We start from the raw sequence: 16,301 nt of genomic DNA on the forward strand, positions 1-16,301 counted from the left end.
AGAGCGATTCAGTTGGCCTTCCTCCCTCTGCATTTCCCATAACTGCAATTTTTTTTATCCTTCAAGTTTTTGCCAGATTCCCTTTTGAAGGTTACTATTGAAGGCAAGCTTTAATGCAAAAACCAGGCTTCACATCTTGCAGAACAAGGCTCTGTAAGACATAATGAGGAACTCACCCTCTCCCCTCTTTATCCCTGTAAATTCCTCCAGCCCCACAACCCCCTGATATATCTGTGCTGCTTCAAATCTGGCCTCTTATGCATCAGTGATTCCCTTTGCACCAACACTGATGGCTGTGCCTTTAGGCCCTTAGCTCTGGAATTACTTCCCCAAACTTCCTCACTTCTATAGTTCTGTCTCCTTCTTTAAGATGCTTCTTAAAACTTTGCTCAAAATTTTAGTCACCTGTCCCTATATCTCCTTACGTGGCTCGTTGTCAAATTTAGTTTGATAACGTTCCTTGGAATGTTAAAGGTGCTATATAAATGCAAGTAGCTGCTGTTGTGAATTTTTTTCCCTTTATTCTTTAAAGGGGTGTAGGCATTCTGGCCCATTTGTTGCCTATCCCTGATTGTCCTTGAATTGAATATTTCAGGGGGAAGTTAAGAGTTAGCCACATTGCTCTGGGTCTGGACTCATTTGTAGGCCAGACCAGGTAAGGACAGCAGATTTCCTCCCCTAAAGGGACATTAGTGAACCAGATGGGTCTTTACATCAATCAATGATAGTTTTATGTTCACTGTTACACTAGTTTTTTTATTCTGGATATATTAATTGAATTTAAATTCCACCAGCTGCCATGGTAGGATTTAAACCCACACACCTTTAGCCTGAGCTTCTGGGTTATTAATTCAATGACATTACCACCATGCCACCATCTCCCCCTGTATACCCTCCTCTAATGTCTCAGGGTATGGTAACTCTGGTATTGTATTGAGCCATATGAGTTACTGCTCTGGATTGTGTTAGGCGGCCTCAGCCTGGGTCTTGGTGCTACTCAAGATAGAAAGTGGAAGCATCGTCTTGGGTCTCCACTCCTGATCAATGTCCAGATCCCCCTGCTGGGAAAGTGTTTGTGTGTGGACATTGAGCTGAGTCCTGATCACCCCTGCTCTGGTTGAGAAGAGGAGGCTGATAGAGGTCTTCAAAATTCTCAAGGGGTTTGATAGAGTAAAGACAGGGAAGATGTTTCGAGTTGTAGGTGAGTCCAAAACCAGGGACCATAAATTTAAAATTGTCACTAATAAGGGAATTCAGGAGAAATTTCTTTACTCAGAGAGTGATTGGAACATAGAACTGGCGTAAAACATAGATGCATTTGGGGGAAGCTAGCTGCACGCATGTTGGAGAAAGGGTTAGAAGCTGTAGGGTTAGACGAAGAGTGGTGGAGGAAGCTCATGTGAAGCATAGGCTGAATGGCCTGTTTCTGTGCTGGAAATTTTATGTAATTCAACTAAATGGCAGCCTCTTGTCCCTGGCTCACACGTTCAGATCGCAACTCAGGCTGGGACAGAATTCCATAGGCTTTGTGGCTTAACTCGGTGCCAGAGAGTTACTGAACTCGGTGAAACCCTGCCCCTAGCACCAGCCGCCAGCTGTAGACAAGGAAAAGCAAACACCAGTAAGGGTTGCGGGGGAAGAACCATAATTGTACTGTTTTGCCCGTGTAATGAGTGATAGTTAGTTATCACTAGGACACACTATTGAAATCTCAAGTTGCATGTACAGCACTCACTTTGTGATCTAGGAAGCAGCCATATTGGTGAGATAAATGTAAGCAAAATTAGTTTCAACAGATGTCCTACACTGTCAGTCATGACTCAGTCGTTAGCCAAAAGATCCTGGTTCAAGTCTCACTTCAGAGACTTGAGTAGAAAATCTAGGCTGATGCTTCAGAGCAGTACTGAGAGAATGCTGCACTGTCAGAGGGTTAGTACTGAGAGAATGCTGCACTGTCAGAGGGTTAGTACTGAGAGAATGCTGCACTGTCAGAGGGTTAGTGCTGAGAGAATGCTGCACTGTCAGAGGGTTAGTACTGAGAGAATGCTGCACTGTCAGAGGGTTAGTACTGATAGAATGCTGCACTGTCAGAGGGTTAGTACTGATAGAATGCTGCACTGTCAGAGGTGCTGTCTTTGGGGCGAGGGGTTAAACTGAGAGCCAGCTCAATTTGAGGCTTAACATCCCACAGCACTATTTCAAAGAACAGGTGAATTCCTCCCAGTATCCTGACACCATCATTTAAAAAAACAACAGGTTATCTGGACAAGGGCATAGAATTTAAAATCAGAGCCAGGCCACTTACAAGATCACTAATTCCTGCAACTCCACAAGATGGTCACCAACAGGGCATAAAAACTCGCAAGGGTAAATCATTGTGATCTTTTGTACTGCACTATTGTTAAGTTTACCGTTTCCTTTTGATCACACTAAAGAAATTCCCAGCGGCAGCTCCGACTTAATTTTTTTGAGTCAGTTCATTTTTCACTGAATTATTGGTTTCTTATTGGAAAAACACTTTTCACATGATTCCAAGTTGAATGACAATTCAAATGATGGAGTAACGTAAACCAATGATATGCTTTCTGATCTTTAGGTGTATAAGTTTTCTGTTGGCGTTTTTATGCCAACCATATCAACAATGCTAGGTTTGAAGGATTGAGGTTTTCATGTATATTTTGTATTGTCGAAGTTACTTTACAAGCACCAGTAACTTGATACTGCCAGCGCAGTAATATTCCCAATCCCAAGGCCAGTGCCCCCTGCTGCCCAACGCCCCCTAGAAAGATGGTGGCCACACATATGACTGCACGTACAGCAAACGCAGCCTTACGAGATACGCTAGGAAACACTTCTTGGTTCAATGGGCGGTAGAGTTGTGGAACACACTCCCCACTAAAAGCAGCGATGCTAGCTCAATTCATAAGTTTACGTCTATGATCGATAGATCTGCTTAGCCAAAGATATTAAAGGATAAGGAGTTAAGCCAAGTGGATAGAATTAAGATATTGATCGACAATTATTTCATTGAATGGTGGAACAGACTTGAGGGCTGAATGACCTACTGCCCCTTTCCTATGTTCCTGTTGTCATATTGCTATTTGTAAGAGCCTGCTATGTATAAATTGGCTGCCATGTTTCCTACATTACAACAGTAACTATACTTCAAAAGAAGTACTTTATTGGCTGTAAAGAGCCTCGGGACATGCTGTGGTCATGAATGTCATATAAATGCAAGTCTTGCCTTATATTTCAAGGCAATCTTTGTTCTGAAAGCCCTTTTATGTCTAGTTTGGGCTTGATATTTCTACTCCAAATGGCGCTGCAGGGTCCAGTTAACAATAAGACCTTTCTTTTGTCCATAATAGCATCACCACATGAAGAGAATGCAATTTTAACCTTTGACTTTCCAATGGAACAGATTCCACAATCATAAAAAGATGGTGAAAATACACAATCAGCTCATGCAGGAAGTGAAGGAGAAAGGGGGGCCTCCTCCAGGGATGATGCACCATAAGGGGACTTACCTAACCCTGGGGGATTGGAACTTAGTTGGTCTTTGGTAATACAATTATCAATCCCCATTATCTGGTCTGCATAACACCAGGGAGCTGTTAATGGTTAAACAGGCAGCAAGCAATTAAGAAGGCAAATGGTATGTTGGCCTTTATTGTAAGAGGATTTGAGTATAAGAGTAAAGATGCCTTACTGCAAACATATAGAGCCTTGGTGAGACTGCACCTGGAATATTGTGTGCAGATTTGGTCTCCTTACCTAAGGAAAGATATATTTGCCATAGAGGGAGTGCAATGAAAGTTCACCAAATAAGTTCCTGGGATGGAGGAATTGTCCGGTGAGGAATGATGAAATAGACTGGGCCTTTATTCTCTGGACCTTATAAGAATGAGATGTGATCTCATTCAAACATACAAAATTCTTACGGGGCTTGACTGGGTAGATGCCGGAAGGACGCCCCCCCTGGCCGGGGGTTCTAGAACCAGGGGGCACCATCTCAGAATAAGGGGCAGGTCATTTAGGACTCAGATGAGGAGGGATTTCTTCAATCAGAGGATGGAGAATCTTTGGAATTCTCTGCCCCACAGGGCTGGGGAGGCTCAGTCTTATGTTCAAGACAGAGATAGTTAAATTTCTACATATTAAAAACATCAAGGGATACATGGGTTCATCCAGGAAAAGGGTGTTGAAGTAGAACATCAGCCATGATATCATTGAATGGTGGAGCCAGCTCGAAGGGCTGAATGGCCTACTAATGCTCCTATTTCTTATGTGACAAGCTGGAGACCCTCTGGTTCATCCAGCCTATCCCATACAAGTGTGATGTTTTGTACATCAGAATGCAGAAGTTGCTTAGCCCTGCTGGAAATGATCTAATCTCCGGGAGGAGGCAAGAAAAAGCAAACAAAATTCCAGGTGAGCTAACAGCAACAACTTACGTATATATGGCATTTTAATGTAAATAAACACCCACTCAACAGGAACATTTTAAAACAAAATATGACACCGAGCTGCAAAGGAACTATTCAGTCAAATGATCAAAAGTTTGGTCAAAGAGATAGGTTTTAAGCAGTGTCTTAAAGGAAGGAAGGGAGGTAGAGGTGCTGGGAAGGAATTTCAGAGTTTAGCACCTAAGCATCTGAAGGCATGGCCTCCATTGACGGAGGGTCAGGAGGCCAGAATTAGAGGAACACAGATATCTCGGAGGGTTATGGGGCTGGAGAAGGTCACAGAGATAGGGAGGGGCAAGGCCGGGTATGGAGGGATTTTAAAACAAAGTTGAGAAATTAAAGTCAAGTCATTGCTTGACCGGGAGCCAACATAGGTCAATAAGCACAGGGGCGATAGGAGAACGGGACTTGGTGCAAGTTTAGACACGGGCAGCTGCTAACGGAAACAAAGTCAGGAAAATTCCTCTCCTATCCCCTTAGATATTCGAAACTAATCCAGGAGACCACTCTGGCCCAGATTGTCATTATATGGTACCTGTTTCTGTATGAGGTGACCTCTGCCCCAGCTAAAAACAGGGCTAGTTCTTACTTAGAGGATTTCCACAAATCCAGGTTCAGTGCACAGGCTGGCAGCTGTCCCACAGGCCCATTATTCCCTTGGAATGGAACTACCTTCTGTATCTGATATTATTCTGGCCTTACGTATCTTGACATTGTGACCCTTAACTTCCTTAGTTGAAATGAACTGTCTACACAAACATAATCTTATCTCCTTCATAATCTTCTAAATCTCAATCAAAACAGCCCCAAATCTGCACTTCCCTAAAGTATCCCATGTTTTTGAGCCTATCTTGGTTGGTGCCTCGGATCCTTCAAACTGAGAATTGGGACCCTCATCTGCACCCTTTCCAAAACCTCAAAAGGTTAGACCACACCTGATTGCTGTTCACAGTTCTGGTTATAATATTAAAAAAAAGCACTGGAGAAAGTGCAAAAAAAAATCATAAGCATGATACCAGATCTGGGAGGAAATTTTATCATGAAAGGCTTAACAGTCTGGAGCTATTTTTTACAGAAAAGTGAAGGCTGAGGGGTGACCTAATCCAGGCCTTGAAGTTATGAAGGGTTTTGATATGGTAGATGTAGAAAAGATCTTTCAATCGTGGAATTCCAGCGATGCCTGGGAGCACTCTTAGTCAGAAGGCGTGGGTTCAAGTCCCACTCCAGGGGTTGAGCATAAACTCTAGGTTGACACCCCAGTGTAACACGACAATGTCGGAGGTGCCACCTTACAGGCGAGACATTAAACCGAGGCCCTGTCTCCTCTCTCGGGTGAATGTTAAAGATCCCACGGCACCATAAAAGAGCAGGGGAGTTTTTTTCCAGTGTCTTGGCCAGAAACAGATTATCTGGGCATTAGCACATTGCTGTTTGTGGGAGCTTGCTGTGCACGTGTTTCCTACATTATAACAGTGACAACACTTCAAAAATGTAATTCTGCGGCTGAAAAGCTTTTTGGGGCATCTGGTGGTTGTGAAAAACACTATATAAATGCAAGTTCTATTTTATATTTATGAGGGAGACAACAATTATGGATCGCAAATATTAAATAGTCACTAATAAATACAATGGGGAATTTGGGAGATATTTCTTGACCTGGCGAGTGACTAGAATGTGGAACTTGCTGTTACAAGACATAGTTGAGATGAACAGCATGGATGCATTTAAGGGGAAGTTAGATAGACACATGAGGGAGAGAGAAAGGAATAGCAGGATATGCTGATGGGATGAGATGAAGAGGGGTGGGAGGAGCCTTGTGTGGAGTATAAACACCAGCACGGACTGCTTGGGCTGATCGGCCTGTTTCTGCGCTCGAGGTTCTATGCAATTCTGTGTAAAATTGCTCACAATGTGAGGAGATCAAAACTGGACCCCGTACTCTAATTAAAGCTAATCAGCCTCACCAACTGATGAGACCTGGTGGGACAAGGCTTCCGTCTGAGGTGTCTGTATCTGAGGCAGGATGCTGCCACTAATCCACTCCATGATTTTCCAGCACTTTCTGTTTTTAATCTCAGATTAAACCCATCATTTCTTTCTCTAAATCAGCAAGCCACAACCGACTGGGGAAAACTGTCGGTTGGGATAGTTTTGAGTGACAGTCTGGTGCGTTTTGGGTGCTGTCACTGTAAATCAGTTTCAGCACTTCACTATTTCCGGTCTCTGAACCAAATCACCCGTACAACTGCAGAGTCAAATGAGGGCCCAGATACTGTCCATTTCTGAATTGCTTTCCTAATTGACTGTAGTCAGACAAGATTGGCAATAAAAGTTTCTGTGATATATTTTGCCTTGGGCTTTCTACGCAGGATTCTTCCACCAAAGTAGAGAGTATGGCGTGTAATTATTTATAAACTACTTCACTTCTATAAAGATAATTCTTTGTTTTATTTACCACAGAAAATGGCTTTAAAAGTCACAAGCTGTCAGCTTGTTAATGAGGCTATAAAGGGGGCGGGGGGTGGGGGGGGATGGGGGGGAATTCTTGCCAAGCATTTCGAAAGGGAATCGAGCTCAATTTAAATTCCACAGCTCCAGCTTGCACTGCTGCCTCAGGCATTGTAGGAAGCTCTTAATAAGGTATTATGTAGCTAATGTTAGTCTTTTTCAACTTGCCCCTCACTGAATTCCCTACTTGAGCAAGTGCATAAAACTAAGTAACTGCTTTCATTCAACACTCTGACTCTGTAAGTAACATCAAAGGTCTTCAAAGGGTGGTTCAAGGGATTGGTCTCTGGTCTCTGGTCTTCCTCTGGGATGTGCATTCAAATCTGACCCAGGCTGATGTGAGGAAAGTGTCTCTTCGTCTGTTGACTTTAAGGCCCCTACGTCAAATTGTGGTGGCTCAGAGAGGAAGTGACTAATGGGAGCTTCAGTAGACATATCTATGACAGGAAATAGTGCAGAAACCTGGAGCATGACTACAAATTAAAGAATGACAAGGAGGGGGATGTTCAAACCAGCAAAAGGCAAGATCTGGGCTGGTGTCAAAAAGGTTCTTGCTCACATAGAATGATGGATATTTGGAATGGTCTTTTGGACAGGTTAGTGGAGAGAAAAAAATACTGGGTTCGTTTAAGAAACAGTTGTGATCGGGACAGGACGCCTTTGACGGCTGTGCTAGCAAGCACCGAATGGCCTTGTCGATCTCGAGAAAGGAGTATAAACACACTTGGTGTGTTTCCTTATGGATATGGGCAAAGAGAGAGAGCATTGTACGAGATTGAAGAATTTCACAATGCGCTGGGTTAGAGCTGAAAATCGGTCTTTGGAGCAGATTGCAGAGAGATGTACTCTGCTTGTAACTCATCACAACCACTTGAGTGCTTGATGAGGTCAAGAATGCACATACAAAATATTAAAAGGGTAATGTCATCTTTGTCAAATTCTAAAGAGAAGTGTGTCTGTTAATATTTTGCATTGATGGTAGCTTTGCTCAGGCACTTTGAAGGAAATTGAAACTGCTTCAAAGTGGTTGTGAACTTTGTGGCAGTAGGGATTGTTCTCAAGCAATCACCACAGCTGTTTTCAGCCCAAAAGGTGCCCTCACACGGGCCATGAGATGAGAGTGCAGCATTAGAAATCCGTGCACATAGTGGGCAGAACATCTAGAGAAACTCGGAGATAATTCACAGAAAGAAAAATTAATTTTGACATGCAACACACCTTTATCATATTTTCCTTCTCATTATTGCTGTGACTGTGGAGGAGCCAGAAGTGAGATGAGAGTTTCATTTACATCATGAGTTGTTCTGATCTGGAATGCGCTGCCTGAAAGGGTGATGGAAGCAGATTCAATAATAACATTCAATAGGGAATTGAAGTCTTGAAAGTGGAGAAATTGCTGGGCCAAGGGGAAAGGCCAGGGGAATGAGACTTATTGCATAACTTTTTCAAAGAGCCAGCAAAGGCATGTTGGGCTGAATGGCCTCATCCTGCGGTTCTGTGATAATTGAGTTATGAAGTAAGTTAGCAGGGAAGGCCATTGAACCAAGCAAAATAAACGTTGCTCCATAAATCATAAGAGTCCTTCAAACAAAACTCGAGCGCAAGGGTTTCACCACATGACCTTTCGCCACCTCCAATATTTTTATAACCAATAAACCATAAACTTTCAAAAAAAGTAAAGACAATTCTTTTTAAGGCCCCAATGATTTTTCTCCTGGTTTACTCACACAGCATCCAGGAAATCGATCACTGAATACATGAGACTGTAGGGCCATGTCTTTTTCTCTTATTCATTCATGGGATGTGGGTGTTTCTGGCTAGGCCAGCAGTTATCGCCCATCCCTAATTGCCCTTGAGAAGGCGACAGTGAGCTGCCTTCTTGAACTGCTTAGGTTTGTGTGATGGAAATACTCCTGCAGTGCTGTTACTGCAGAGCTCCAGGATTTTGACCCAGAGACAATGACAGAAGAACGTTATATTCCCAATTCAGAAAGGTTTGTGACTTAAAGCCTTAGAGAGATTATGATGTGGAAGGAGGCCATTCAGCCCAAGTCTGTGCTGGTTCTCTGTAGAGCAATCCAGTCAGTCCCATTCCCCCACTTTGTCCCCCAAACCCTAAGTAAGTTTATTTCCCTCAAGTGTCCGTCCAATTACCTTTGGAAATCATTCATCACCTCTGCTTCCACTGCCGTTGTAAGGAGCGAGTTTCATGCAATTAACACTCGCTGCGTAAAAAGATTCACCCTCACATCCCCTCCGCATTCACCCCCCCACCCCTCCCATTCCCCCCCACCTCCCAACATCTCTTGCCCAAAACCTAAAATCTGTGTCCCCCAGTCCTTGTACTATCTGCTAATGGAAACAGCTTTTCTTCGTTTACCCTGCCAAAACCTGCCATTCCTTGTACATCTCTATCAAATCTCTCCTCAAACCCCATTGCTCAAAAGAGAACAGCCCCAGCTTCTCCAACCTAACCTTGTAGATAAAATCCCTCACCTATTCTGGTAATTCTGAACTTCAGGACCATTCTGGACTTTGTAGGGAACCTACAGGTAGTGGTGTTCCCATGCACCTGCTGCCCTTGATGTTCTAGGTGCTAGAGGTTGTGATGGTGGAGGAAATGAATGTTTAAGATGGTGGATGAAGCGCCGATCAAGCTGGCTGCTTTGTTCTGGACTGTGTCAAGCTTCTTGAGCATTGTTGGAGTTGCCTTCATCCAGGCAAATGGAGAGTATTCCGTTACACTCATGACTTGTACCTTGTAGATGGGGGGCAAGCTTTGGTGAGTCAGGAGATGAGTTACTCACCACAGACTTTCCAGCCTCTGACCTGCAACCTTGAAGGGATAACAATCCCATTGACTACTCCATCGATATCTGAAAACAGATGCTTTCTGAAACTATTGGCCAGACCTTGGACAGCGTGAATCAGTGGACGTGTATTTGAAACCATCAGATATTTCTCAGAGATGGAAAGGACTGAGGGGATGTGGTGAAAAGCATCATGGCGAATTATTGGGCCTTAACAATCTGCTCCTGTCTCGACAGCTTCTTGTTTTCTTCGATACACCAACTCATTATGAAACATAGAGATAATTTTCTCAATCTTTAGGGTTGATGACACTCAACAAGTCTGATTGTTTTCTTTTTGTAAATGAATTTTCTCAGATTTTAACACTGGTTTCCACGTTCTACCTTTTGCATACGTTGCATCTACAGTAGCATGTATAGATAGATAGGCTTGTCCAACCTCACTCAAAAATGTTGAGTATGAAGAAAATAAACAACTTGCTGAGAAAGAACCAAAGTAATGTCAAAGCAATAAATTAATAATAATAATAAAAAAGATTAATTAATAAAAATTACCATCAGACTGTAAGAGGATGAATGTGGGTGTGCCGGCTCACTCCCTGTCTCAAGGGTGTTTGCTCACTCACCCTCACCCACTGTGAGAATGGGTATGACTTTGTGTTGGTGTGTGGGTGTGTGGGGATGAGGGTGACTGAGAATCCTGAGACTGGGAATGAGCCAGACACCCACACAAGTACACGCACACACTCTCTCAAACGCACACTCTCTTTACATTCTTTCATACTCTCACTCTCAATCTCACACATACTCTCACTCACTCTCTCCCTCTCACACACACTCTCACTCACTCTCTCCCTCTCACACACACTCTCACTCACTCTCTCCCTCACACATACTCTCACTCACTCTCTCCCTCACACACACACACTCACTCACTCTCTCCATCTCTCACATACTCTCACTCACTCTCTCCATCTCTCACATACTCTCACTCACTGTCTCCGTCTCACACATAGTCTCACTCACTCTTTCCCTCTCACACATACTCTCACTCACTCTTTCCCTCTCACACATACTCTCACTCACTCTTTCCCTCTCACACACTCTCACTCACTCTCTCCCTCTCACACATACTCTCTCTCCCTCTCACACATACTCTCACTCACTCTTTCCCTCTCACACATACTCTCACTCGCTCTCTCCCTCTCACACATACTGTCACTCACTTTTTCCCTCACACATACTCTCACTCACTCTCTCCCTCTCACATATACACTCACTCACTCTCTCCCTCTCACATACACTCTCACTCACTCTCTCCGTCTCACACATACTCTCACTCACTCTTTCCATCTCACACATACTCTCACTCACTCTCTCCCTCTCACACATACTGTCACTCACTTTTTCCCTCACACATACTCTCACTCACTCTCTCCCTCTCACATATACACTCACTCACTCTCTCCCTCACACACATACTTTCACTCGCTCTCTCCCTCTCACATATACACTCACTCACTCTCTTCCTCACACATACTCTCACTCACTCTCTCTCACATACTCTCACTCACTCTTTCCCTCTCACATATACTCTCAATCTCTCCCTCTCACATATACTCTCAATCTCTCCCTCTCACATATACTCTCACTCACTCTCTCCCTCTCACACATACTCTCACTCACTCTCTCCCTCTCACACATACTCTCACTCACTCTCTCCCTCTCACACATACTCTCACTCGCTCTCTCCCTCTCACACATACTCTCACTCGCTCTCTCCCTCTCACACATACTCTCACTCGCTCTCTCCCTCTCACACATACTCTCACTCACTCTCTCCCTCTCTCATATACTCTCACTCACTCTCTCCCTCTCATACATTCGCTGACTTGGGGGAGATGGTGGTGTAGTGGCGATCTCACTGGCCTGGGAATCCAGAGGCCTAGGAAACATGGGTTCAAATTACCATGGCAGCTGGTGAAATTTAAATTCAATTAATAAAACCTGGAATTGAAGCTTGTCTCAGTATTGGTGACCATGAAATTATCATTGCTTGTCATAAAAACCCATCTGGCATTGTTAAAGCCTTTTAGGGAAGGAAATCTACCACCCTTACCTGGTCTGGCTTAAATGTGACTCCAGGCCCACAGCAATGTGGTTGACTCTTAATTGCCCTCTTAAATGGCCTAGTAAGCTAGTTCAAGGGCAATTAGGGGTGAGCAAGAAATCCTGGCCTTGCCAGCGATCCCCACATACCATAAAAGAATACAGTAAAAAAACACTCTCTCCCTTTCTCTCTCACACACTCCCCTGGTCATGAGTCTCTTCACCCTGCAGCCTCTCTCCCTGGTCCAGTATCCTCTCTCTCCCTCCACAGCCCCCATGCACCTTCTGCCCCTGGGCCCTGCAGCAACTTCAACCAATCAGAGACTGCTTCTCCCCCACATGTGCTACTAATAGGCTCACTAGTGACCCTATCCACAGCAAGCGCAGGGGAGTAATGACCTGTGATTGGAGGAGCAGCCCCTTGCTGAATCTTCAACTTCATTTAGCTGTCTTACTGGCATCTTGAACAGTGGCTCTGTGGAGCACATTGAATAGCTTCAGGGGCTACAATCCGGAACATGGGTTGGCCAAGCCTGATCTAATGGTACAGATGTATATATTGTTAGAAACAACAGTCCCCATGTACCAATGTCAGGCTATTGGGCTGGCAGTGGTTGGGGAGAGGTGAGGGTGAACAAGACGAGAAGGGCTTGCTGACCATTGCTTTGTGTCCCTGATTATTGATTCGATCTTTGCTTTCCCCAAAGGTTCCCGGCTATAGACAAGAGCGGGTGGAGAAGGGCTTGACGCTGTTTGGGCAGCTCATCAACAACAAAGTGTTCTTACTGACCTTCATCCGGACACTGGAGTCCCAGCGGAGTTTCTCCATGAGGGACCGAGGAAATGTGGCTTCACTCATCATGACCGTCCTTCAGACTAAGCTGGAGTACGCCACCGATGTCTTGAAGCAGCTGCTTTCTGACCTTATTGACAAGAACCTGGAGAGCAAGAACCATCCCAAACTTCTGCTGAGGAGGTAAGATATTGCAGATTGGATTACCAGCTCGGTTTTAAAATTCAGATCCCAGAATTACAGTTGGAATATTCACAAAAACGGCCGATCAGTAAGAGAAAAAAATTCTTATTGGGAATCATTGTTTTTTTTTATTTTGTTCATGGCATGTTGGCATCACTGGCTTGGTCAGCATTTATTGCCCATCCCTAACTGCCCTTGTTCAGAGGGCATTTTTACGAATCAGCCATATTTCTGTGGGTCTGGAGTCACATGTAGGCCAGACCAGGTAAGGGTGGCAGATTTCCTTCCCTAAAAGGACATTAGTGACCCAGATGGGTTTTTTTTATGACAATTGTTTCATGGTCATCATTAGACCTTTAACCCCAGATATTTATTGAATTCAAATTCCACCATCTGCTGTGGTGGGATTTGAACCTGGGGCCCCCTGAACATTACCCTGGGTTACCCAGTGACAATGCGACTACGCCACCAGCTCCCCACAAAGGTGAAGTGTTCAAACAGTAGGGGACACAAGCTTAGGAGTGAAGAGTTAAAAGGGAACGCAAGCAGAATATTTTTACTCAACAGACTGTTTATATTGCTCCTAAGAGACAATTAGAGAGAGAGCAATGTTGAAAAGGCAGGCAAATGAAGTTGAAAAAGGATATACTTGGACTTCAAGTCCATACAAATCTTCAGCCAATGTTTGTACTTCCTTGCACAGTATTATCTCTGAGCAGATGCCTTGCTTCCTGCCAGTAATAACTGCTATCTCTGTCAAAAAAGTGTCTCCTCTTGCTGCCATATGAGTTGCATCAAGATCAGCAGCACCAAACCTATGGGGTATGAAATTCACCTGCGCTATGGAGCTCTCGTGCCATTTCACTCACCGCTGCCAGCCTGCGTAGCACCAATTCTTTGAGAAGGGCACTCATACCAGTGACCCCAGCATGCGTTGGAAGCCTGTGAAGGCTGTCCTGAGATCACAGAGCCCAATCAGCTGAGGCAAGGCCAGGCTACCTCATTTGCACCTTCTCTCCCCCCCCCGCCCCGGGCTGCACAGCAATTTCGACCAATCAGAGACTGCTTCTCTCCCACATGTGCTACTGATAGGCTCACTAGTGAACCTATCCACAGCAAGCGCAGAGGAGTAATGACCTGTGATTGGAGGAGCAGCCCCTTGCTGATTCTTCAACTTCATTTAGCTGTCTTACTGGCATTTTGAACAGTGGCCAGTTATTTTGAACAGCACCCTGGTCCAGGCCACGAATTTGTGCATCACTTTGGAAGCAATGATTGTTAAGCTGATTAGAGCTACTTAAAGGGCCAAATTGAAGGTAAGCTGATCTTTAAGAGCTTTGGCATTTTTGTAAAGTGCCTGGAGATCACCTGGAGTGTGTTTGGAAGTGTTTTGGTGGGTTCCTGGATTTGTCAGTGAGCACTGCTGGGCAAAGGATTTAGTGACCCTTCCACAAGAAGGCTGAAGTAGGCAGGGAGGGCAGCAGATACAGTGCCTTGGGCTCTGCAGCAAAATGGAGAGATGGAGCAGAGGCTGTGGAGAGGGCAGCCTCTCCACAATACCCTCTGTCAACTTGGTGTTGGACTCCCCCATGCTCCTTGACAGAGGCAGCAAGTTGTCTGGCAGACCAGCCAATGCACACAGCATCTCAGCGTGCGTCCCCGTTCTCTCCCATACAGGCTCATCTGAGTTCTCTGCAGCAGAGCTTGTCTGCCACCTCGCCCTCTGGTGAACTGGCAAACAAACCATCCTTTCCCTTTGGCCTGGCTGCAGCCCACTCATGCCTGGTGATTCACCATGTGCTGATTCCACTTCCTCATGGTGTCCAGGGTACATGCAATGCCAGTACCTGAGCTGGTGGCTGTGAGCGGCAGAGAGTGATGAGGCCTGCTCTGTGGTGTGGTGCGGGGCTGTGACGTGCTCTGTCTCCTCCTCTTTGGACCCCTGCTGCTGGGCAGCAGGAAGTCAGTACGAAGTGCAGAGCAGTGAGTCGGGCTCCCCGCCTGTGCCTCGCGTCCATTCAAGGGAGCAAGCCTTCATCAGATTCACAATCGATGGGAGCTGCAGAAGTGACCAGTGGGTGTGCTGGTGAACGCACACATCTCCGCATTCTGCCTCACTGCTACCTGTGCTTAGAGGGGCTGGGTATTTGCTGGCTGCTGATCAGATCTCCTTCAGGCCAGTGTCTATAATGTACCACCACAGCTCTTTCAGGAGTGATGCAATGAAACAGTAAATCAAGGCTCCTTGTCTGGCTTCCAAATGCTGAAAGCTTGCTCAGAGCGGCAGAGGGCCTGGGATCTGCTTCCCAGATAACAGACGGAGAGGGCATTCATCTCGTACAAGTGTTTCTCCATGGAGTTTCAGTTGGAGTGAGTATAGCTCACAGTCTGTTCGACGATGGGGAGGGCCTTTTATGCCCAGCTCTCATTGTTCCTATGGAGATGTGAACTGTGTTTTAATTGATGATCGCATGTGGAAGCTGAGGGTGTGTTGGAGGTCAGATTTGAATGTTCTTTGAAATGGACAGCTTCCCCACCCACACCACTCCCCCCACCCCCGCCACCGGCACCCCCCGACCCCTTCCCCCCTCCGCCACCCCCACACACAACTCCCTGCTGGGCAGCAGTGAAGCAGAATACCCTGATGAATACTCTGACTGAACACGGAAATTGCTATTTTGGCCTTAAGTTCCCGATGGCTCCTTCCAGAATGCCAAAGAGGCGGCCTCCTTGCCTGAGTGGCCATAATGGGACCAATCGAGCTCGAATTCAACTCCCGTGGGAGCCAGTATATCAACGCACAATCAACTGGGGTGAAAAGTGTTCTCCTAGAAACCACTAGATGGAGGGGGGACAGGGAAGGGGTGGGATTCCTCCCTGTTAATTTTAGGAAAAATAGCAGCGCAGATTTCCCGTGTTCTAGCCATGTTGACTGTTGTTGTGCTAAAATTGTTAACAGGATGAATTTTACCGACTCCCCCTCCCTCTGTCTCGCAACAGTCTGTGAGTCTCACTGTACACTTGCCACTTCAATGGGAATCAGAGCCGCACTATCACTGCATATTGAACCATCTGGTACAAGCTGGGGAGCCTGCTGTCACCCACACTGAATTAGCTTCACAATCTCTTCCCTCACTATTTGTTAGAGAAGGTGTCTTGTTAAAGCGGGGATCAATTTTCACTCTGTGCTGAACAGAGATGCAAGCTCCCCACTTGGCCTCCGGACTAGAGAGAGGAAAACTCACCCATGGCTCCTGCTCCTGGCTGCTCTATATGGGCTTCAACATCAGCTTACCTGCCTGTTCAGTAAACCTTAGTAACAGCTGAATCCCATCTAATAATACACAGCTAGGATTCAACGTCCTTATAAACTGGCTAAACACATCGATAAGGAAAGAACAAACTTGCATTTATTGACCAGTGCCAACCGTA

The 16,301-nt window shown here is 45.3% G+C and overlaps 1 protein-coding gene across 3 annotated transcripts in view; it reads left to right on the plus strand.

Moving 5' to 3' along the window:
* Positions 1–16,301, plus strand: part of plxna4 (plexin A4) — a 701,383-nt gene that overhangs the window by 616,625 nt on the left and 68,457 nt on the right. For all 3 annotated transcript variants that reach the window (XM_041202720.1, XM_041202719.1, XM_041202718.1), the window contains exon 22: positions 12,601–12,869. In XM_041202720.1, the coding sequence (XP_041058654.1) occupies positions 12,601–12,869 (269 nt within the window). The remainder of the gene's footprint in view (positions 1–12,600; positions 12,870–16,301) is intronic.

The sequence above is a fragment of the Carcharodon carcharias genome, chromosome 13 (genome assembly GCF_017639515.1).
Source record: "Carcharodon carcharias isolate sCarCar2 chromosome 13, sCarCar2.pri, whole genome shotgun sequence".
Taxonomy (NCBI): domain Eukaryota; kingdom Metazoa; phylum Chordata; class Chondrichthyes; order Lamniformes; family Lamnidae; genus Carcharodon; species Carcharodon carcharias.